Source organism: Apium graveolens, chromosome 4, assembly GCF_009905375.1.
Source record: "Apium graveolens cultivar Ventura chromosome 4, ASM990537v1, whole genome shotgun sequence".
NCBI lineage: Eukaryota > Viridiplantae > Streptophyta > Magnoliopsida > Apiales > Apiaceae > Apium > Apium graveolens.
In genome coordinates, this window is record NC_133650.1 from 119,492,812 (window position 1) to 119,518,806 (window position 25,995).

The window sequence follows — 25,995 nt, forward strand, 5'->3', positions numbered from 1 at the left end:
GTGTATCCAACAGCTTCAAAACCAGTTCCCTTAGAATACCATAATCCTAAGTTTGGAGTTCCCTTTAAGTATCTGAATATCCTTTTTACAACCATCAAATGTGATTCCTTTGGATTGGCTTAAAATCTGGCACATAGACAAGTAGCAAACATGATGTCTAGTCTACTAGCAGTCAAATAAAGCAATGATCAAATCATCCCTCTGTAGCTTGAAATATCCACACTCTCGCCTTTCTTGTCTTCATCCAACTTGGTTGCAGTAGACATTTGTGTAGATGCTGGTGAGCTATCCACTATACCAAATTACTTCAATAAGTCATTCACATATTTGGTTTGGCTGATGAAAATACCATCACTTCTTTGACTAACTTGAAGGCCAAGGAAGTAACTCAATTCTCCCATCATGCTCATTTCATACTCATTCTGCATTAGCCTAGAGAATCTTTGACAAAGCTTTTCATTAGTAGATCCAAAGATGATATCATCCACATAGATTTGAACAAGGATCATATCTTCACAATGCTTCTTGTAGAAGAGAGTTTTATCAATAGTACCTCTGATAAAGCCATGTTTGAGTAGAAATTCTGACAGTGTGTCATACCAGGCTCTAGGTGCCTGTTTCAGTCCATATATAGCCTTGAGTAATTTGTAAACAAAGTTAGGGAATTCTGGATCTTCAAAGCCAGGTGGTTATTGCACATAAACTTCTTCTTCTAGTTCACCATTAAGAAAGGCACTCTTGACATCCATTTGATACACCTTGAAATTTGAGTGTGCAGCAAATGCCAGAAAAATCCTTATTGCTTCTAGTCTTGCAACAGGAGCAAAAGTCTCATCATAGTCAATTCCCTCTTCTTGTGAGTAGCCTTTAGCAACCAGTCTTGCTTTGTTTCTAGTAACAATTCCATTTTCATCCATTGTGTTCCTGTACACCCACTTAGTTCCAATTATGCTTCTGTTCTTTGGTGCAGGGACTAATTTCCACACTTTGTTTCTCTCCAACTGATTCAGCTCCTCCTGCATAGCACATATCCAATCAAGATCAAATAGGGTTTCTTCAGTTTTCTTGGGCTCTACTTGAGATAGAAAATATGCATGTAGACATTCATTAGCAGTTGCACTTCTAGTTTTCACACCAGCTGATGGGTCACCAATAATAGCTTCTACTGTATGACTCCTATCCCACTTTTTAGTGTGTGTCTGTTGACTAGTGCCTTCATCATTTTCTTCAGTATTACCATGACTATCATTTCCATTCTCTCCTTCTCCCCCTGAGTTTGTGCCATCAAATTCAGGTGTCTGAAGAGAGCTTTCATTCCCATGATTTTGTTCAGAAGTCTCTTCATTTGTCATTTGTTATGCCACAACTTCATCCTCCTCATCAGAATCACTATCAATGGTTAGATTCTCAAATGCAAGGGCTTCAGCATCATTTACATCAAGGCATTCCAAGCCTGGACACTTGTCATCATCAAAAGTCACATATGTGCTTTCCATCATTTTCTTTTGATCAATCACATAAACTTTGTAGGCTGTTCTTTCCAATGAATATCCCAGAAAAATTGCTTCAAAAACTTTAGAGTCAAATTTTCCCACATATCCAGAGTTGTCTTTTAGAATATAACACTTGCTTCCAAACATTTGTAGATGCTTCACTGTAGGCTTCCTGTTAGATATGATTGAGTAGGGTGATTTTCCATGAGCTTTATTGATGAGATATCTGTTTTGGGTGTAGCATGCAGTATTAGCAGCCTCTTCCCAAAAACTAGTTGGCAACTGAGCATCTTGTAGCAAAGTTCTAGCAGCTTCAACCAATGTTCTATTTTTCCTCTCAACTACTCCATTCTGTTGAGATGTTCTAGCTGCAGAAAATTCTTGAACAATGCCTTTGCTTTTGTAGAATTCACTTAATGTTGAGTTTCTGAATTCTGTTCCATTATCACTTCTCAATCTTTTCACACTAACTTTTCCTTCAGCTTGCTTCTCAATTTTCTTGATGTGCTCAATTATAATGTTTGGAGTTTCATCTTTAGAGTACATGAACTCAACCCAAGTGTATCTTGAAAAATCATCAACCATGACAAGGGCATATTTGTTCCTTGAAATGGACAAGACATTTACTGGCCCAAACAAATCCATGTGAATAAGTTGCAGAGGTACACTTATGGAATTCACAGATTTTGACTTGTGACTTGATCTTTTCATCTTTCCTTTCTGAAAAGCTTCACAAACTTCCAGTTGAGCAAATTCCAGACTGGGCATGTCTCTCACAAGCTCTTTCTTGACTAAGGTGTTGATTGCTTTGAAATTCAGGTGAGATAGCTTCTTATGCCATAATTTGCTTTGCTCTTCTGATGCCTTGGTGTAGAAACAACACACTCCATCCTTATTTGTTGAGTCCAAGTCTGCAACAAACAAGCTTCCCTTTCTTACTCCTTTAAGAGCAGTTTCACCAGTCTTTTTGCTAATAAAAGCACAATCTTCTTTGTTGAAAACAACTTGAAAACCTCTGTCTGCAAATTGACTAACACTTAGGAGATTTACTTCTAATCCAGCAACTAGTGCTACATCTTCAATGACAACATTTCCAGAAACAATCTTGCCATATCCCATTGTGAATCCGTTGTTGTTGTCTCCAAAGGTCACCAAAGGGCCAACCATCTCCTCAAATTATGATAGCAGGGCCTTATCACCTGTCATATGCCTGGAACATCCACTATCAATGATCCATATGACCTTCTTTCCTTTGCCCTGCACACAATGAGGATTAATTGTGTTTAGCTACCCAAGCTGTGTTGGGCACTTTCTTCTTGTTAACTGATTTTGCAGAAGTAGAATGAGAATTTGAGATAAAATGGAATTCATAGACTGTTGAGCATTTTCCCTTTCAGATATATAACCAATTTTTAATTCTATGAGATCAATTCTCAATTTGTGACAACTCTTGATCACTTTCATGTTGCAGGGAATGCAGTCAAACTTGTCACAGAATGAATAGGGATCATTAGCCTTAGCTTCATTGTACTTGCAGACTCCTTCAGGTGAATTGCTAACAGTCTTTTTACAAAGATGAGTTAGGTGATTCATTGATCCACAATTCTCACACCTCTTTCTAGGAGCATCTGCAACATAAGCAAAATTATTGCTTTTGTTTATCCCAATCTTTCCATTTTTATTCTTCTTTTTCTTTTTGACCTGTTCAGCTTTAATCTCCTTCACAGGCTCCTTAGTTTCTTGATTGGCTTTTGGTGTTTCAACAGAGATGGAAGACTGAGTTGTCTCATCATTTTTCTTTTCCTTGTCCTCATCAGCTATCTCCTATTTGATGATCAACTCTTCTTCACTGAAGTTCACTTCACATGCCTTGAACAAAGATGAGTCAACTTTCTTCAAAATAATTGGAACATCTTCAGTTTCAGTTGATTTTCCTTTGTCACTGACATACTTCTTTTTGTTGTTCAAACCCTCATAATCAAGACCAATGGCAATGTTTGCACATGGCTTGTTCTTTTCATGATATTGGCCAATCAAATCAGAAGCATTTTTAAAGGATTTCAGCTTCACTTCATTCTTCTCCAGCCTTTCTCTCAATACTGCTTCAATTTCACTTGCACACTTTAATTTGTTCTTTAAGTATGCATTTTCTTGCCTAGCAGCATCAAGCTCAACCAACAACAATTCAGTCTCTTGTTTTTCACTCTCAAGTTTTTCATTGATCTTTTTCAATCTGCTAACTTCCTCATTTGCAGCAACCATGCTTGTATGAATGTGGAACATTTCTGTGCTCATCTTTTCAACAGTTTCCTTATATTGACTCACATTTAAATTAATTGTGGTAAGAGTTGGTACCTGTAATTTAGATGATGAAGAATCTCCTTGCTCCAAGGCCATGAGTGCATTGTTTCCAACTTCTTCATCCTCATCATTATCTGAATCATCTCAGCTCTTGCCCTCAGCAATATAAGCTTTCCCTTGTTGCTTCTTTAGAAGAGCATCATACTTTGCTTCCAATTCAAGATAGGCTTTGTCTTTCTTTGCCTTCTTGGGTTTCCTACATTCTGTAGCAAAATGGCCCAACTCATCACAATTAAAGCACCTTATGTTTGATATATCAACAGGTCCAGTCTTGTAGCCATTTTTGCTATCAGGAGTGTACTTCCCTTTTCCTTTCCAGCTGTTGTCTTTGTTGAAGGACTGTCCTTTGCTCTTGAAAAATCTTGGTTTCTTCACTCTAATGTTAGAGAATTTTCTAGCCAAGTAAGCCATTGATTTGTCTAGCTCATCAAGTTCATCATGAGTGTAGAATTCATCTTCTTCATCCAATTCCAGTATGACTTGCTCTTTATTGTCATTGACTCTTTTCTCACTTGTAGAAACTTCTGGAGTTTGGGATCTTTGCTCATCATTAGAGGTCTGGCCATCATTCATAATTAGTGCACTTGAGCCGTCCAGTACATATCCTTGACCAGCCCTTAATGATTTCTTTTGAATCATTTCAAGTTCATAAGTTTTCAGAACCCCATAGAGCACTTCCAGTGTGATTCTACTCAAATCCCTTCCTTCTCTGATTGCAGAGATCTTTTGTTCCAAATGGTCAGGGAGAGTGAGTAAGAACTTCAAATTCACTTCTTCGACATCATAAAATTTATCATGAAGTTGCAAGTCATTTATCAGCTTATTAAACCTTTCAAACACATCAGTAATACCCTCCTTTGGTTTAGCCATAAAACCCTCATACTGAGAAATCAATATCCTTCTTTGATTTGACCTAACCTCCTCAGTTCCTTCACAAAGTATTTCATTCTTTTCCCAGATCTGTTTAGCAGTGTCACAGTTGACAATGTTATTATACATCACATTGTCAAGTGACTCAATTAGTATTAGTTGCAAAGCACTGTCTAGGGAAACTTTCTCTCTTTCAGGTTCAGTATACTCAGAAGGATCCTTGGGAGCATAATGAGCTGGAATAACCATATATCCATCTGTGGTTTCCTCAACTCTAACTACAGGAGTGAATGGCCCATTCCTGAGGATACCAATATAAAGATGATTGGCCATTCTTATAAACAGCAACATTTTCTTTTTCCATAAAGTGTAATTGGCCTTATCAAAGGGAGGAATCTTGATACTACTGATTTTCTGTGTATTCATTTTTCCAAGATCTAATCTGTTTGCTTTCAGATTTTTCTCTGATACCACTTGTTAGGTATGAATATAACACAGAGGGGGGGTGAATGTGTTTTGGCTTAAATGTTTGATTTTTGATCGACTCATGCTTTAGCAGTTGGTTGTTACCAATGATTTAGTAGAATAGATGTTAAACATAAATAATTGTGCAAATATATAAAACAAAGATCTTCAAAACTCACATAATTTTATATTAAAAATCAAGCAGTGTTTTGCTACAAAATCTCTAAGTTCTTGTTCTAGAACTTAACTTCTTTCTTGAGAGAGAACACATAATTTTCTATCTAGATTGTTACATTTAACTAGAGAACCAGTGTTAACTTTATAACTCAGTTGACTGCTGGTTTACACAGTGGATAATAAACACGCTGTTAGCTTTTCTAAACTGTCACTTGCCATTTCTATTTATAGATAAGCAAATCTTCCATTTCTGTCTTAGCATATCTTTAGCATCCCGTGTTTACTTTAATCTCATATGTCAGTTAATCTTTGTCATTGATCTTGCACATCTCTCAAGCTGATTTTTGTAGACTTGTCAATCCAGCTGTGTGAATTGTTTGTTGATCTGCAACCTTGGATATTAAACTGTTCTGTAATTCTGTACTTAGAGAAATTTCTTCACTTCGAGACCTCCAATTAAGCTGTAGAGAACTCGACATCTCGATAGGCATGTTGGCTTGTCGATATCTCTGAAACTTCATTGATGTCTTGACTTATCGATAACTCTGAGTTCTCTAGTGAATTTTGGTTTATCGATAACTTAGAGTTCTCTAAAGGACTTTGGCTTATCGATAACTCAGAGTTCTCTAATGAATGTATACTTGTCGATATCTCTGAGTTCCCGAATGGGTATCTGACTTATCGATATCTCTAATAGCATTTCCTGAGTTCTCGATAGGCAATTCCTGAGTTCTCGAATGACTATTCCTGAGTTCTCGATAGGTCTTTCTGAGTTCTCGAACGACTTCTCTATAACACTAATTATGTGACTTGTAGAGATCTTGACTTAGAATGTTTTTCACCAAACAGAATTATTCAACTCCAAGCTTCTTCATAATCCTTCTGAGGCATGACCTTCTTGATCTTCTTCCAGATAGAATTCTTAGGCTTGGCACTGTTTAGAGAAAAATGCTTCAATCTGCTCCATTTATATTTTACAGACATTAAGTGTTACAAGTATGAATTACAGATTAAGGTTACAATATAACTAATCTTAAGATTGTCAGTATGACTTAGTCTTGTTATGATACAGGCATGTCTTGTACAACAATCTCCCCCAATTTGTGAGAAGATTGCTTATCACAAATTCATGTCTGTTAACAAGACTAACCCCAAGTTAAAGAATGAAAATAAAATAATATAAAAGCTGATACAACACTTGTACATTGAATATTTGACAGTTTACAATAATTAAGTAAAGACTGAGCTGTCTGATCCTTTCTCAATTATGTTTTTAATCTGCACAAGTATTTCTAATTCTTCTAGGATGGGGGTGTCAGTTAGAGCCTCTATTAGTTTCAGAAAATCTGGTTTAGGAAAACTAGCTAACATCCCTATCCTGTATCTTGACAAAGAGCCAGCTTTTATATACAGAAATTTTCCATCATTTGATATTTTGCTCTTGCCTGCTGCCTTCAATTCTTCTGATCTTCTGATATACTCAGATCATAGATGTTGATGACATTATTAGTTCCAGTAATCGTTGACATCATCTATTATATATTACATATAGTCCCGACGGATGATTCAATATAGTCCCGATGGATGATGATTTGACATCCAGCGGGTGAGTAGCTTATGTAACAAATAAGTATTGTAGCACTTCTGCAAACAACTTTGTATAGATTCTGTAGGAGCATAGAGTCATGTTGACTACCAGTAGATATGCAGAATAGGTTTATTAAATGTAAATAAAAGATGTCTTGTAATTCTATATAAATAAAATGGAGTCAAGTGACAAATAGCTACCTGACGGATGATCAACAAAGCTACCTGACGGATGATAAGCATGTACCCGACGGATGATCAAATTCAAATATCTGTTGACAGTGACAATACTGTCACATGCGTTGGGTGTTTGCAAAAGGAATGTGGCAGACTGTTAAGCCATAATTTGAGAACAAAGAAGCATTACCATTTCAATGTTATTATGAAGATATTCAAAGATGTTGGAATAGAGTAGCGAAGTAGCATGGAGTTAGACTAGATATATTTTGTTTTATTATCTTGTCTTATTGTCATGTAAACTTGGTGATATAAAAACCAAGTGTAGCAAGTAGAACAATAATAAAAAAACTAAGTACACACATTTTCAGAGAAACATTTTCAAGTTGTATTCTGTAGCATTTCTCTCTAAGTTTAGTTGTTCATACTTGTAAGCAGCTGTGAGCTATTCAAGCTTCACACGGTTCTCATTATATATATATATATATATATATATATATATCTGATGGATACTTTCAAATCCACCAGAAAGTTTTAAAAGTTTGTGTGTTTTTATTACTTTGTATTTTGATTCATATAAAGTATTTATTTCGCATTCTATAAATCAAACACTTATATATTATCAAGTAAGAACTGTTTCAAAAATCCTGAAAAAGAAGTCATAATTACATTCAACCCCCCTTATGTAATTCTTGTTATATTATTAGGGAATAACAGATATATCGATCTTAATTGCAATTCCATATAAATTTTTATCATTAAATCAAAATTAAATTACGAAATAAAAGTAAGTCATAAATCCACAAAACAAACCACCAACAAAAAAAAAAGAGAACCCGAACCCCTTGAAAATGAAGAACCACACGCTTAATTGGAGAAGTAGAAAATCCGTCTCCGATAATTTTTTATCTAAGAATTATTTTTGAAAAAATGATAGAAATGAAGATCTAATAACAAGGGTAAAAACAATGAAAAAAATAAAGATAGTGGGGTTTTTTAATGAAAAAAACTGGTCAAAGCCCACGGCTATATTTGAGAAAGAGAGGAGGTTAAAGAGAAAAAAGAGAATAGTTTTTTTTATCTAGTTTGTACGAGTAGTTAGTCATTTTAACTTCAGCATTTTATTTTTGGTATTCGTTTGTCTTGGGTCACATTGTATTTTTATGTAATGTGAATTATATCCTATATATAATTGGAGTAAAGGAGATAAAATGGTATGATACCATTGTGAGCTGTAATTAGAGATTGGTGATTATAGAAATAAAACATGGTGTGATGTGCTTAGCTGGATACATGTATTGACCTAAACCTAATATGTAAATAATAATAATAATAATTTTAAGTCTTTTTAAATATATAATTAGTTATTATTCTTTTTATTTGTATCAAATATAATTTAAAAATATTCATAATTTGAGAATAATTTTGCAAAATCATTAATTTACATACTATAGACAAATATTCTTAATAATAAAACTATTACAATTAAAAATTGAAATACAAATTTAATAAAATACTATATATTATATTTATTCATTTATTTTTAATATTTTATTATAATACTTAATAATCTGTATAACAAACACAATAAGTAATTAATTAAGAAATTAAAATATAATTACACATTTTTAAATGGTATAAAATAATATGGTTTGGTCTTCAGGGCTAATATTGTAATTAGAGATTGGTGATTACTTTGAAAAAATACAAAGCCAGGAAACAAAACATGGTGTGATGTGCTTAGAACCTAAACCTAATATGAAAATAATAATAATAATTTAAAATCTTTTTAAATGTATGATTAGTTATTATTCTTTTTATTTGTATCAAATATAGTTTAAAAATATTCTTAATTTGAGAATAACTTAGCAAAATCATTAATCTACATACTATAGAAAAATATTATTAATAATAAAACTATTACAATTAAAAATTGAAATACAAATTTAATAAAATACTATATATTATATTTATTTCATTTATTTTAATATTTTATTATAATACTTAATAATGTGTATAACAAACACAATAGGTAATAAATTAAGAAATTAAAATATAATTACACATTCTTAAATGATATAGAATAATATTAAAAGTATTATATATATAATAAAAACAACATTTATATTAATAAAAATAAAACTATGTAAGATTTAACAAATCATTTATTAATCGGGTTAAGGTAGATCATTTTTTTAAAAAAAATAGAATGTGTAAATTTGATTAAAAATATCTATAAATAGATTATTTTATTTTTTTTATTAAATAAAGAACACATTTAAACTATATTTAGGCAGAAGTAATACTTGAGCACATGAATCTTAAAAAACTTAAAAATAAGGAAGAAATATAAAAATAAAAAACTATTAAAATTAAAAATTAAAATATAAATCTAATAAAATGCATTAAAAATAATATTTAATTTATTTATTCTATTATTGTATTACACAATAAGTAATTAATTAAAAAAATTGAATTATAATTATATATACTTAAATGTTATAAATAATATTAAAATTAATATATATATATAATACAAGTAACAATTATCTTAATAAAAATAAATATAAATAACAATTAACAAATCATCTGTTAATCGGTTTAAAAAAATTGAAATAGGTAAGTTTGACTGAGGGCTAATATTGTAGGACTAATATTGTAATTAGAGATTCGTGATTACTTTGAAAAAATACAAAGCCACAAAGAGGGAGTGATGTGCTTAACAAGATACATGTATAAACCTCAACCTAATATAAAAATAATAATAATAATTTTAAGTCTTTTTAAATATATGATTAGTTATTATTCTTTTTATTTGAATCAAATATAGTTCAAAAATATTTTTAATTTGAGAATAACTTTGCAAAATCATTAATCTACATATTATAGACAAATATTCTTAATAACAAAACTGTTACAATTAAAAATTGAAATACAAATTTAATAAAATACTATATATTATATTTATTTCATTTATTTCAATTGGCACACATGAATCCTATAAAACATAAAAACAAGGAAAAATATAATAATAATAATAATAATAATAAATTATTAAAATTAAAATTAAAAATTGAAATACAAATCTTAAAAAATATATTTAAAAGTACTATGAAAATTACGTGTAAAGTATTTTTTCAAAATTATTAGTAGAACCGAAAAATTATAAATTATTATTACAAACGCGGTAAAATACAAATCCCAAACAACTTTTCAATTCATGATTAAACTTCATAAGATTAAGAAAAAATATATATAAATAAAAGAAAAATGATTACATAACCATATTATGTGTTATGATTAAAATATTTTATTTACAAATTTATAATATGAAAAAAATCAAACAATGAAAGAAATAAACTAAACTATAATACATATGTTATATTTTATGTTATTAATGTCAAATATAAAAATACAATAATATGACCATCATGATGTAAATAAAGTTATTTGAATAATAAAAATAATAATATTTTTTATTAAAAATATTGATTTAAAAAATAAATAAACCAACTCATTTAGTCAAAAAAAATTCTTAGATAAAAAATGGTTATAGTTTGACTGTCATGAATATAATATTGTAATTAGGATTGAATGATCAGGACTAATATTATAATTAGTAATATCATGGGTCCCACATCACCCATGTAATCATCATCATCTAAATAAAGTTATTAGAATAAAAAATTGATAGTACTTTTGGTAAAAGATATTTATATCAAAAAGTAAATAGTCCAACTCATTTTGTCAAAAATCAATTCTTATGTGTAAAATTAATTTTTTATATTATTAATTAGTGAAAACATTTACTATATGTTTGGTTATGAATGTTACAAATTCTATAAATAATAAATTTTGAAAAGAAATATAATGATTATAAAAAATTAATACTAACTTAAAATAAAATATAATTTTAATAAAATGAAAAAAATAAGCCTGATAATAGATTGCAAAATATATTTTTAAATGTTATTACAAAAACTGAGAATTTATAAAATATTATTAAAAAACACACTTGAAAAAAGTAGTAAGGTACAAATTATAACCAACAAACTCCTTTAATTATGTGTCACAATCAAATATAAAAATATAATAAAAATTAAATGAGCAAGTTTGAAAAATAATTTTTTTTTGAAAAATAAATCATTTAAAATAAATATGTAAAAATATATATTACATGTTATTAAAATGTTAAAATATTTAAGAATAAAATATAAGAATAATTATGCATAATTGTGAAATACAATTATACATATTAATAACACTTTAAAAGCAGTAATATTATTTTTTAAATTATTAATATAGTATACAAAGGTTGTCCTGATGAAATATAAAAATATTAAAATAATTAAATATATAAGTACAAAATATTTAAGAAATATAAAAATTTAAAGAATAAAATTTTTGTATTAAAATTTAGTAAATTAAAGAATAATTATTGATTTCAAAGTTTTTATAAAAAATATTTTTTTTTGCCGAGAGAAAATAGACTTTCATTAATTCAAATCGTTCATAAGAACATGATAAATTTTGGATAGGCTACAGAATAACTACAGCTTGCCAAAGCATGAGCTAGGTTATTCGCAGAACGCTTCACAAAATTAAGGACTACACCGTTGTCTTCTAACTCCTTCAAAATGTTTCTGCACTCCTGGATTATTACTCTAAAATAAGAGACCATTTCTGCTTGACCTCGAATTGCTTGAACAGCAACCAGGCAGTCTGTCTCTACTAAGGTATCAGTCAGCTGTTTACCTTTGATCCAGCTTAGAGCCTCTCTAATTCCCATGGCTTCTGCGCATTCAGGAGCAGTATAGCCCATTTTGCAACTGGACCTAGCTTCTATCAAATCACCCTTGTGATCTCTTGCAGCAAACGCAAAGCTAAAACAGTTAGAAGACTTAAAAACTGCAGCATCAGTATTTACCTTAGTCTGATTTTCTTTTGGAGGTGACCATCGCTCAACACCATCGTCTGGGTTTAACAGACCCCATGAACGATCAAAGAATTTATCTTGAGTTTCTTTCCATTGACTAAGGACCACTTTAGCTGAAGTCACAGCTTCTTGTACTTCCATATGTTTTTGATTCCATACTATATCATTTCTGCACTTCCAAATCGTCTAGCACATCATGGCTCCAATTTGTCTTCTGTCAGCATTCCACTCATTGAAGACATCCACTGCCCAACTAAATAAAGAGTCATAATTATTATCGCTTCCGTGGATGCCTATCTTTTCCCAACATGACCTGGAAAACGAGCAAGTTAATAATACATGGCTTGTGCTTTCATCTTCCCTGTTGCACAAAGGACACTCTATGTTAACATTGACTCGCTTTATTCGAAGATTGTCCTTTATTGGAAGACACCCCGTAATGGCTCGCCACATAAAATTCTTTACTTTCGGGGGCACTGCTAAATTCCATAGCCGTTTCCAGAAACCAACGTTGTCGTACTGACTTCTCAGATTCTTAGATTCCTGAATAAGGGTGTATGCCGTCTTGACTGAGTAGTACCCGTAAGTTTCCTTTCTCCAGTACCAACTGTCTTCATTATTCTCTGAGAGAGGCGTAGCTAGAACAAGATTGACATCCCGCTGAATAAGGATGTCCCTGATCAGGTCTTCATCCCATTTCCTCTCGTTTGTAATCATCAACGCTGATACGGTTTGATTCTGTATAGCTTCACACTCAGTCATCACATATGGATTCTCCGTATTAGGTAACCATGGCTCATTTACTATTTTCACTGTCTTCCCGTCACCCACTCTACATCCCAGACCCTGTCTTAGAATGTTTTGAGCTGCAAATATACTACGCCAGACGAAGCTCGGGCTTGCTCCCAGTTTAGCACTAAGGAAGTTATCATTTGGGTAGTATTTTGCTTTAAAAATCCTTGCTACCAAAGAGTTTGAGTTTGTAACAAGTCGCCAACCTTGTTTTCCCAGTAACGCTACATTAAACTCATGGAGATTCTTAAAACCAAGGCCCCCATAGAATTTCGAAGCACACATACGCTCTCAGCTCATCCAATGTATGCTCTTGTCTTTCTTTCCTGATTTCCACCAGTATTTGCACATCAATTTCTCCATATCTTTGCACATTTCAATTGGTAAAAGGAAGACAGACATAGCGTAAGTATGGATTGCCTGAGTTACTGTTTTCAGAAGAACCTCTTTGCCGCTTCTGTTCATCAGATTTCCATCCCAACTCTGAATTCTATTGCGAACTCGATCTTTTAAATACCCCAGAACTGCTGCTTTATTTCTGTTCATGCAGCTAGGTAAGCCCAAGTGCTGGCTATTCGGCTCAGCCTCATGAAATCCTAAGACTTCCAGGATTTCTGCCTTGGTGTCTTGCTTGACATTACGACTGAAGAAAGCACTCGACTTACTTATGTTTATTTTCTGGCCAGAGGCTTGTTCGAAGAGAGCTAAAACCTCCATAACTTGCACACCTCCTTCTCTAGTGGCCTGACAGTAGATATAGCTGTCATCCGTAAAGAGCATATGAGACACCCTAGGGGCACCGCGAGCCACCCTGATTCCTTTTATAAGACCCAAACGCTCATAAGACTTTATAAGAGCTGATAATCCTTCCATACATATCAGAAATAAGTAAGATGATAGGGGATCGCCTTGACGAAAACCCCTACCTGGGACTATATTTCCAAACTCCTTGCCTGAGTGAGAAATTTTATACCGAGCTGTTGTGACACACTGCATAAAAAGGCTAATAATTGAATTAGAGAAACCCAACTTACTTAGCATAGCTCGTATGTAATTCCACTCAACCCTTTCATAGGCTTTGCTCATGTCAAGTTTCAGAGCCATCCACCCTTTCTTGCCCTGAGTTTTCTGTTTCATATAGTGAATAATTTCAAACGATATCATAATGTTATCTGAGATTATTTGTCCTGGAATAAAAGCACTCTGCTCCTCCGCAATTATCAAATCGATCACCTCTTTCAGTCTATTTGCAAGAACTTTAGAAGTTATCTTGTACTTGACGTTGCACAGCGATATGGGCCTAAGGTCTGTCATATATAAGGGATTTTTCTTCTTTGGAACAAGAACAATATTTGTGTCAGTATATTGTTCATCGAACAGACCTGTTTCAAAGAAAGATTCTACCATCTTGACTATATCTCCCCCAACCGTACTCCAATATTTATGATAGAAGCCCGGGCTCATGTCATCGGGGCCTGGGGACTTATCAGAATGCATATGAAAGATAGCTTGTTTTACCTCTTTTTCCTCAACAGGCTTTAGAAGTTGCTCATTCTGAGCATTGGTGATTTTATTACTCACACAGTTGGTTACAGCTTGCCAACTCGTATCTGTTGCTGCAAATAACCCATTGAAATAGTTCACCATCATATCTTGCAGCCCTCCTTCCCAGTCCACCTGATCGCCTCTCTCATTTAACAAAAATTGGATTTGATTGTTCTTTCGTCTAGCTCGAGCTGTAGCATGAAAGAATTTGATGTTTTTTCCCCTTCTCTTAACCACAACTGCTTTGATCGTTGTTTCCAGAAAACTTCTTGTTGAGTAAGGATTTCTGTCAATTCTTTATTGGCACGCTGATTTCTTTGTATTGTTTCGCCATCCCTACATCCCCTTGTGTTCCTTATAACTTTCTTGCACTTCTCAATCCTTCTTAAATATTTCCAACCAAGACCTTGAGACTATAGCTCTGTCAAGCCTAATCTCAACCCACTTGTCTGTTCCATGACCCCTTTCCCATGTGAATGGGTATCCGTGGAGTTCCATATCATGGAGATCACATTCCTCGAGAACTTCATTAAATCCATTGATCAACCAAGAAGGATAAAGGGGTCCTCCTCTTTTGTCAGCTTGAACCAGGACGTTGTTCATGTCGCCAATAAGAACCCAATGGAGTTGATTTTGAGTGTGAAGCTGTCTAATAAGATTCCAAGTAGACCTCCGTTTAGCTCTATTAGGCTCCCCATATAGTCCCGTTAACCTGAATGGAGACCACCCTTGAATGTTTACGACCACATCAATGTGGTTATTGCTATATGTTTGTAGAGTAATCTCTTCCTTGTTCTTCCAGAGCATTACTAAACCCCCTCCCTGCCCTTGACAGTCAACAACAAAAGCTCCTTCAAAACCTATTTTTTTCCTGACATTTTCTGCTTTTTCTTTTTTACATAATGTTTCACTAAGAAATATAATACTGGGCTTCTTTTGGATCGATTGATCCTTTAGGAATTGTAAAGCCCATGGGGTGCCAAGCCCATGGCAATTCCAGCTTAAGGTTGTCATAATTCTGGGCGGGCCCGACTTTCGGAACCCGCCACAAATCCGTTTTTTGGCCCATTATTAATTCCATCTTGATCCATGCTTTCATTCTCAGATTCTTGCTCAATTTCCGTATTTATTCCCATAATTTCCTCCCCATCACAATCTGTTCTCCTTTTTTTATTCTCCAATATAATACTTTTGACACCTGTATTATTTTTCCCTCCAACACCTATATCAGCAAAATTTGAATTCCCTGATTTGTGGCCTAACGTATCATTCTGTTGCATGCTATCCCCTGAATATTGGCCATCCTTATCTCTTGCCGATTTTCCAGGGACTGTTGATTCAGTTTGAACAGCTTTCTCCGGTACCGAATTCCGTTTGTCAACTGTATTGCTTGCCGGACCCGACATGAAATCATCCCCGTTTCTAAGCCATTTTGAGCCAAACAAATTATTCTGCCTTCTTGGTGGGGCTCTCATCCACGCACCATATGGTCTGGTTATTTCGTTCTCTGGGACGTCAAACAATTTACTACAGTACCTATCTGCATGTCCAATGATACCACAGATGAAGCAGTATGTTGGGACATTTTCATATTTGAAGGTGATCCAGCTCCATTCATTCCCAGATTTACGTACTTTCATTCTCTTTCTCAATGGTTTTGTAATATCGATGCTGACTCTTATCTGCATGTACTCTCTCCAAATGCCCTTAAAATTGCTTGGACATGAACAGATATAATGACCAACTTGATTTCCAATCTCATGAAGAATCCTCTCTGCCATGAACCCTGGTTGCATATCGTGGACTTGCACCCATAAGTCAATTATATTCAACGGAACGCATCTAGGATTCATGTTCTCGTTCATACGCCTGATTAACAGAGTCCTTCGGTTGAAAGACCATGGACTGCCATCAATCACTCTGTTCAAATCAATGACATGATAAAACTAGAAGAGAAATAGATTTGCTTCCACAGCCTTGATATAGACCCCTCTCCCTGGTTTCCACAACGACGCCAGAGTATGTTGCATTGCAGCGAAATCAAATACTCCTTCTGTTAAGAACTTCCCCACGAGACAAAGTTTTGGATCCCCTATAATTTGTTGCCCTGTGACGTTTCCTTCGCCAATTTCATTTAAAGCTATGCCTCCTTCGTCATCTTCATCCAAGCTTATTTCAAACATAGCTTGTGTAATGTTCTCCATGATTTCTTATGACCAAGACGATTTCAAAATAAATACGAGATTTTGATAATTAGAAACAGACCGACAATAAAGTATTACTTATATGACCAAACCATGGCAGATGCCAAGACGTGCTCTTAGAACTCTAAAACAGTGGTCATTTTATAAAAAATATTTAGAATCATACAATGTGATAGAAAGAATAAAAAGCATAAAGTTTAAAAGAAAAGCGAGTGGCAAAATGCAGAATCTGCCCAATAACTGCAAGTCGAAAAATCAGGAATATTGACTGATAGTTGATCTTTGGCAGAAGGCCACCAGTGTAGGGAAATGCCAGTCGAAGGAATATTGTACTTCACCAAAAGTTAAACTAAGAGCATCTCCAATATCTATGTGGCAATTAAATATATTTGATATGTAAAATATTGGTCAATTCAACGGATGCTCGTGTTAGGTATAATTTTAGATCCTGCTTAAATTTCTTGTAAACCCTGTGCTCTTTTTATTTTTTTAAAATATAACATATCACTTCAAATTATTTTTAAATATTATTTAATTGTTAACAAAAATTTTAAAATCTGACATAATAAACCATGTTTTAATTATATATTTTAAAATTTATATAAGTAATGTTTGTTAATTTTAATATTTCTATTTTTAAATATGTTACATATTTATAATTATAATATTTTGTGTTTATAATATTTACTTAAGTATTTACATAAATATGAAAATATAAAAATATTTTATTGAATATTTTTTTATTAAATATATATTTTATTTTCAATTGTATATTTGTATTGATAAAAACTAACTTAAATTTATTTCAATTGTATGTTAAAATTAATAAAAAAAAATATTTTAAATATAACTAATGATTATAGCTAACACCGTAGCATCTCCAAGGGAGAGCATCTGTTAGCAATAATATATATGTGGCAACCCTAATTTTAAAAATATAGATAATATGTAAAAAAACAGCACTCCAAAGAAGACATCTGTTAGGTAAAATTTTAGATACGGAGAAAAATGCACGTTACATTTGTTGAATGAATGACTGTCATCTATATTTGGGCCACGTCATTTTCCTCTACAATATCTCTCCCGCCTCTTATTTTCCCTCCATTATACACATTCCCGCTAGAACATCTGGCTTCATCAAATATATATAATTAAGGTTTGGGATTTTAGAATTGAGTGGAGTTTTACAAAAAATTACATTTATATATAATAATTACATTTAATATATATATAATTACTAATTTAATTTTATATTTTAACTTTATGTAATATTAATTGTAAAAATTTAATATCAAAAAGCTGTAAAAAAATCATGTTAACCAATTTTATTAATTACTTATATACTTTTTTATCGTACATTTTTATATAAAAAACTATTAAAAATTACTTGGTTAAAAAAATTAGTTAAATATTTTATAATATATAAAAGTAATGTTTGTTAACTAATTTTTTTCATGATTTAAATATTATAATAACATCAGTAAATATTTTTATTTTATACATATATATATATATTATTTCCCCTTATATTTAAGTTAAAAAAAATATTTTTTATTAATAATTTCTTACCAACCCTTTTTGATAAAACATAACTGTTAAAATTTGAAAATAACAATAAAAACTGTTTTCTGAATATAGCTAATCATTATAGCTAATATCACTAAAGCAGAATTCCTTACAGTTAATTTTTACATAATATCTATTTTCTACTAATATAGCTAATGAATATAACTACTCCCGTTGAAGATGCTCTTACAGCACAAATCCCTAGGGGTTCAATAAAATTTTAGATAATGATTCTTTAACTAACAATTTTACATGTTATCCTTAGCACAAATCCCTAGGGGTTCAATAAAATTTTAGATAATGATTCTTTAACTAACAATTTTACATATTATCCTTGGAGATGCTCTTATGAAAATAATTGGACTTTCCTCTATCATTACAGTCTTGGGACTCATTCTGTCGCATCCCTAAAATTTGTTAGAATATATACTTTATTATAAGGCTATAAATCACATTGGTAAAAAAAATGAAAAAGGTATTTATCTATTAAAAAAGGGAGAATGATGTGGAATATCATTACATATGTGTTATAGGGAGAATTTCGTATAACAATGTTGTGGAGGTTAATGGGCGGAACAAAGATCAAGGACGGTGTTTGAGGGCGGAGGAAGGTTGTTTGGTGGTGGCTGAGCTTGTATGTGGACTCCTTAAGAAAGAATAGGGTTTGTTATTCTCTGTCAAGTGTCGACTCATGTCTCATACAAGTGCCTACGTACCCTATTTATAGGGATCAAGCCTCACGTAGTTCTTGGGGAACAAGTCACGTAGGCTAGGGTTAGGGTTCTCCAACCCGTGCAGCCCAAGCCCACGATAAAGTCAGGCCTTCAGCCAATTAGTCACGTAAATCTCGACCGACTCCACACGCTTCCTATAATCTCACGGCATCTCCGTATTTCTTCCCATAATTATAGCAATAACCCGTGTCGGCCCCGAAATTTACGAGCAACTCAGTCATCTATAAGCCACTTTCCATGTCGAACACAAAGTCCTCTAATACGGGCCGGCATGGCGGCCTCGGCCCGCACCGCCTTCCTTTTTAACCAATAAATACAATGTTAACTTTGATTTCATAAGATGTGGGCTCATGGACCCAGCCCGCGTATGGGCACCTGAGCCCAGCCCGCGTGTGGGCAACCGAGCCCAGCTCGCGTGTGGGAAACCGAGCCCAGCCCGCGTGAAATCATCTGAGCCCACCTTGCGTGCTATCATCTGAGCCCAGCTCGCGTGAAGTCATCTGAGCGCACCTCGCATGTGGACACCTAAGCCCACCTCGCATATGAGAGCCCAGATGGCAAATGTGAGCCCAGCTCGCATGTGGTCACGTGAGCCCAGCCCGCATGTGGTCACGTGAGCCCAGCTCGTATGTCACGAGCCCACCTCGCATGTCACGAGCCCACCTCGCACGTCACGAGCCCAGCCCACATGTGATAGCCCAAGTCTTATTAATCCATGGTTCTAGCCCACACACGAGAGTCCAGCTTCTCAATGCACCTATAGGGACCTGTTTAGGGCCCATGGCCGAAAGCGGGCATAACAACTACCCCCCAAAATTCCTGGTCGCATTTTTTAGGCTAGAAATTTTCTAGTCTTTTATGACCTCGCAGGTGCGAGTCCACCAGGCCGCACCAAACTGCCTTGCGTGCCTCGCCTCGCATGCCTTTCATTTTAGCATTCATTTTGACAGCCGTTGGACAGCTGGCGTGGGGATCTGTGTCGTCATCTAAGATGGTGACACGCGTCACCTCCCTTTTCTCTCTCCTATCCCTTATAAATATGTGAGATTTGAATTCATTTCTCACATTTCTAAAAACACTTCCTGAATTGCTGCTCAATTTGCTCAAGGATCTACCACGGCGAAGATTATCATCTCAACAAGAACCGTCTACCGGCGGCGATATTCTCCGGGACCAGATTCATCAGGATCTTCATACACCTCTCCCACAGGTACTCTTCGATTCGAGCCCATTTTTTATTCATGCTTATTCACGTACACCATGCGAGCACACACCACCTGTTCGATGCGAGTTCACACACAACCACAACGCGCGATGCGAGTCCTTTCGCTCCTTTAGACACTTAGGTGCGATCCCGTGTGAGATGTGAGGACACTTAGGTGCGATCCCATACTTGTTTTTTGTTTTTTTTGTTTTTAGGGCCACACACTAATTTTCACCATCTTTTACAGATGTCGAGTGCGTCTTCAGCCCGCTCCTATGGATCCTCTCGCTCTTCCTCGAGCCCGGCTCGCACCTCTGCTAGCCCGGCTTGCTCTTCAGCTACTCCATCTCCATTAAACCAATATCCTCCTGAGCAGCGAGGCTCAAAGGACTTCCAACGCGAGCTGACTTCTCTTTCTGGTCGTCTTAGCCAACCCATCTCTCCTGGCTCAGCTATCACCCCTTAAGGGGCTTTGAATATTGCCAGAGTTGAGAACTCGATGCGAGCAGCTGGATCCGGCTCGCTTGATATTCACCTCGACCCGAACCCTGAGGATTTCACCAGGGAGAAGAATATATATGATTGGAGAAATAGGCCCGTGGACCTCTCTCATATTCCAGCCTCCCTTGGGGTAGAAGAGCTGCTAAACCGAGAGCCTGCTCCCTTGGATAAAGAACGAGCTGAGGAGATATTACGAGAAATGGCTGGAGAGAGGGCAACCCGCCTAAGGCAAGCTGCAGCTAACAGCCTCGACCCCATTCATCTCGACTCAGAATCTACTGACAGTGACCTGGGGAGTGCATACTATGACACCAGGAAAAAAGGAAAAGAACCCATAGCTGCTGAATACCCCATCTTGGGGCTCGAGGGTGAAGAGGACGGCTCGCACTGGTCCTATGACTCTCCTCAGAGCGAGGAGGTGGCAGATGTTACAAGTCAGTATAAGATTTGTAATTATAACTACATCCCGGCGGCCTCTCCTGAGCCTTATGTGCCTCCTGCTCAGCCCGAGCTCGAGGGTGAAATTGTTTTCAAAAGGCAGATCATTCCTGATGGGGAGGAGAGCTCAACTGCAAACGAGGAGGTTAAGGTGCTCGCTTGCCGCGACCTGCCTACCTCGCTGACTCAGAAACATCTGGTCGAGCACATTGAGCAGTTTCAGCTCGAGGGCCATATTGTCTTGCCCCTACCTCATATGAGATGCTACAGATTCAATCACTTGGAGAATGGAGGCAGGGTGCCTCGCATGGTCTTGTCCACTTTCCTATTAAGGCTGGGAATCTCCTCTCCTCTTCATCCCTTCATTAAAGATGTTTGCGAGTATTTCCAGCTCGCACCCCTTCAGATCAATCCAAACGGATACCGGGCCGCCCTCGCACTGTACATCATGTACCACAAATGCGGGCACCCTTCTCTAACCGCGAGGCAGCTGGGTTACTTCCTCCATTTGAAGCATTCTCCTAACGACTTTGGGTATTTCTACTTCTCTGTCTGGCCGTGCTTCAACAAGAAGAACCTCATCCACAACGGGCCGAGCAACTCAGGGAAGTGGAAGAGCCCTTACTTCTATATCCACGAGGTGCCTCGAGTCCAGACTCATTTTTATTATAATCCATGTAAGTTTTTCCTGCCCGCTCTCGTCTCTTCTACCATAGCTCTTTCCTTTTAACAAGAATTTCTTTTATCTCCAGCCACCCCGCCTCGCACTGTCCTTGTGGGACAAGAAAAGATAAACGCGGACAGTCTTCTAAATCTTCCTAAGGCGGACCGGGACATCCGAAAACTCATAACGACCTCAAATCTGGTCGCATGTGGGTTTTTGAAGGAAGGAGTGAGGCTGACTCCTCAGAAGAAATCTAGGAAGAGAGCCAGGAAGGGTAAGAATATCGGGCCCGCACGTCCGGGCCTGGCTGCTCGCATGCGCGATCTCGTGTGCTCGCGTGCTCACTTTTCCTGCATGCATCTCATTTCACATCGCACTTTTAATTCTCCGTATCTTTCACCTGCTCGCATTACTTCTTTCCATTCCATCTTGCTATGACTAATCTATTGTTTTGTTGTTTTCTTTTTCAGAAATGGCCATCTCCCCTATCCCCTTCATGGAAGAGGCTGAGCAGGCTGCGGCCTCGGGCCCAGTTCAGCCCACAGCTGCGAGCACAAGGGCTCGCTCTCAGGCCAATCCTCCGGCCCGCATGACTACTCTCTCTGAGCACCTCAAGGATTCAGGGCCCTCTCCTCGAATAAAGAGGCATAGAGGTCACAAAGAAGGAAAAACTGGCGAGCCTGAGCCAAAGAAAGTTGCTCCCTCTGATGCTCCTCTTCCCTCCTCTTCTTCTGCCAATATGGCTGCGACCACATTCGGCCGGCTCGCTCAAGGTCACATCAGCGAGCAGGATTTAAAGGATTGGTCTTCCTCTGCTCTCGAGGTTAACCAGGATGCACTCTCCCGAGCCGCGGCCGAAGTATACTATCGTCAGTTATCTAAGGCTCGAGAGATGCGAGCCCTCAGCCAGACCAACACAAAGCTCGAGGCTAAAGTCAAGTCCCTTCAGAGTAAGGTCGCTGAGCACGGGCAAGAGAAAGTTACGCTGGTGAACAACTATAATCAGAAGATAGTTAACCTGAACGCTGCTCACGACAAGGCCCTAAGGGAGCAGAAGGAGGCTCATGACCTGGCTGCTGAGGCATGGAAGAAGGAGAAGGATGCCCTTGAGGAGAGGGTGCTCGAGCTGGAGGGATCAGTCTCTGCCCTAACCGAGGGCCGTGAGGCTGCCCTCGCTGATGCTAGGAATCTGGGGGCCAGGAATTTTATGAAAGTCTTTATGAAGAAGGTTCCTGACTTCGATTGGGCGGCTCTGGGTGTGAGCACAGCGAGGTATGCTGACAAGTTGAAGTTAGATATGGAGAGAGATGCCCAAATTGCTGAGGAGGCTCGGCTCGCGGCCGAGAAGGCCCAGGTCGTTGGTGAAAATCGTGAGGGAGCAGAGGCTGATAACCCTTGATGTAATATTAAGTAGAACTAGACTTTTGACTGGGTAAGCGGGCACCCCTCTCGCCTCGCGCTTGTATTTGAAATATTATGCCTCGGGGCATAACTTATTTAACTTTTGTTTGTATAAAATGTCAAGTCTTTTGTGCCCGCGTATGTCTTTACGGTTCCAGCTGGCTTTCTTTATTTTTTGTGCTTTCTTACCATGCCTCTACTGACCAAAAGTAATCATAACTCTGGCCGCTTATGGCGAGCATTACCCCTTCACTGCGAGCCCAAATAACCAGCTCGTGTCATTTGTTCAATCAAACAACCATTGAGAGAGAATGTCAAGTGGAACAAGCTCGCATCAACTCGCAGGTGTTGTAGGTGTGCTCGCACTAGCGAGCCGGCCTAGGAGCTCGCATGTGTCTTCTCCTCGCATCATGCGACTTTGAGTATGTTTGATGGAGGGCTGGGCCCCCTGGGTCGCATTTGTGGTCTTGAGGGTCAGGGTATGAGCTCGCATCACGGGCCTATACCTCTTTATCCTCATCTTTTATCTACTATGTGTTCATATTTGTCTAAGCGGGCCGTGGCCCGGCTCGTTTCATGTTCTTGGCGTCAAGCGGGCCGAGGCCCGGCTTGTTTTAACATGTTAATAAAACAACTGTTCTGTCCTCGCATGGGTTCCCAAGGATGGGGTCCCCTGCTAGGTATTTAATCTATTAACAGAAGTTAAAATATCAAGTGCGCAAATAGAGATCAATCGTTTATTCATAGATAATGGGAAGTGAAAAGAGTACATGCTTGTGGTCTCAGGGAGGCACCTATATGGCACTACCCCCCGAGACTTAGGAATATTTTAAGATAATACTAAGTCTGGAAAGAATAATATTACTGATAATACTTGCGAAGGTGTTCCGCGTTCCAGGCTCTTGGGATCAACTTGCCTTGCATATCATTGAGGTGGTAGGTTCCCTCCCAGAGCACTGACTTTATCTTGTAGGGGCCTTCCCAACTCGCTCCAAAGACTCCGTGACTCACCACCTTGGTATTTGGCATGACCCGGCGCAGAACCAAATCTCCCACCTTGAAAGCTCGGGCTCGAACCTTACTGTTGTAATGCCTAGCTGTCCTCTGCTGATATGCCGCTATCCTGATCTGAGCCTCTTCTCGAGTTTCTTCGATCATATCCAAATAGAGCCGATGATTGACCTCGTTTGCCTCTGAGTCATAGTTGTCCCTTCCAAAAGATCCTGCTCTCACTTCAACGGGCACCATAGCTTCACTCCCATACACCAGAGAAAAAGGGGTCTCTCCAGTTGTGGTTCGGGGTGTAGTGTTGTAAGACCATAGGACCTGGGCGAGCTCTTCTGGCCATGCTCCTTTCTTCTCTTCAAGCTTTGCCTTTAAGGTATGCTTAATGATTTTATTAACAGCCTCTGTCTGCCCGTTACTCTGCGGGTGGCATACTGCGCTAAAGCTCTTCTGAATCCCCAGCTGCTCACAAAACTCTCGCATCTCCTTGCTATCAAATTGTTTCCCATTGTCAGATATCAGCTTGTAAGGGATGCCATAGCGACATACAATAGCCCTGTATACAAACTCCCTGAGCTTTTTCGCTGTGATAGTGGCTAGGGGCTCGGCCTCTACCACTTAGTAAAATAGTCTACCACAACCACCGCATACTTGACGCCTCCCCTGGCCTTCGGGAGTTCCCCAATCAGATCAATTCCCCACATGGAGAAGGGCCAGGGTCTCATGAGGGATGTGAGAGAGGTCACGGGGTGGTTGTAATAATTGGCATATCGCTGACACTTATCACAAGCTCGGGAGAATTCAGAGGCGTCTTTTTTCAGCGTTGGCCAGTAGTAGCCTTGACGGAGGATTTTCTGAGCTAGAGAGCTACCCCCCGAGTGATTGCCACAAATGCCCTCGTGTACTTCCCTTAGGATGTAGTTGCATTCATCCCCATCTATGCATTTGAGGAGAGGAACACTGAACCCTCTTCTGTATAGAATCCCGTCGTATATCACATAGCAGGCTGCTTTGTATTTTATCCTCCTTGCCTCGTTCTTTTCGTCTGGAAGTGAACCTTCTCTTATGTATGCTAGAATAGATGTCATCCACGTGGGGCCGAGCTCATTACTGAGGCTGCCCACCTCGTGCTCGGGCACACTAGGTTGCCTCTGTATATCAAGGGGCACGGTCCCTAGCAAAGTGCTCTCGCGGCGTGAGCCGAGCTTAGCTAGCTCGTCCGCGCCTTCATTCTGCCCACGTGGGATTAGTTCCAGCCTCACCTCGTTGAATCTTGCGATTATCCTCTGTGCGCACTTCAGGTAAAGCTCTGTTCTCGGCCCCTTAGCTTGATACCCCCCGTTTATCTGATAGACCACAATCATGGAGTCACTAAACACACTCAAATTCTCGACCTTCATTTCCAGAGCTAGCTTGAGACCGTTGATCAGGGCCTCATACTCAGCATCATTGTTGGTTGCATGAAAGGCCAGATGGGTCGCACGTCTGATCTTGTGCGCCTCTGGGCTGATTAGCTCGATTCCAGCTCCTGCTCCATCACCGTTAGAGGCACCATCCATAAATAGGCTCCACCATGGGGCACTATTTTGTCTCTCCAGTTCAACTTCTTCTGTGCTAGGTATAACAACAAGGGCTCCCGGCTCCACTTCTTGATGTGGGGGAAATTCTAGCACAAAATCGGCCAAGGCTTGACCTTTGATCGCAGTCCTTGGCTTATAATCCACCTCGAATTGGCCGAGCTCAACCGTCCACTTCAACATTCGACCAGAAGACTCTGGTCTATGCATCACTTGTCTGAGGGGGTAGGAGGTTCGCACTTCTATCTTATGTGCCTGAAAGTAGGGCCTGAGTTTTCGGGAGGCCAGAATCAGAGCA

General features: G+C 37.4%; 1 protein-coding gene across 1 annotated transcript; it reads right to left on the reverse strand.

Moving 5' to 3' along the window:
- Positions 1 to 23,300: 23,300 nt before the first annotated feature.
- LOC141718920 (uncharacterized) lies at positions 23,301 to 25,907 on the reverse strand. Its single transcript, XM_074521291.1, has 4 exons — positions 24,992 to 25,907; positions 24,556 to 24,731; positions 24,077 to 24,483; positions 23,301 to 23,367 (listed from the first exon to the last, which is right to left on the reverse strand). The coding sequence occupies exons 1-4, from the start codon at positions 25,905 to 25,907 to the stop codon at positions 23,301 to 23,303; spliced, it is 1,566 nt and encodes a 521-aa protein (XP_074377392.1).
- Positions 25,908 to 25,995: the final 88 nt, after the last annotated feature.

Excerpts from the sequence above, each read along its gene's own strand:
- LOC141718920 (XM_074521291.1), bottom strand. The coding sequence starts at position 25,907 with ATGCATAGACCAGAGTCTTCTGGTCGAATGTTGAAGTGGACGGTTGAG. Across the intron at positions 24,732-24,991 it reads TTGTGGCAATCACTCGGGGG|AGGCCGAGCCCCTAGCCACT; the intron begins GTAGCTCTCTAG and ends ACTAAGTGGTAG. Across the intron at positions 24,484-24,555 it reads TTCAGAAGAGCTTTAGCGCA|CTTGAAGAGAAGAAAGGAGC; the intron begins GTATGCCACCCG and ends TTAAAGGCAAAG.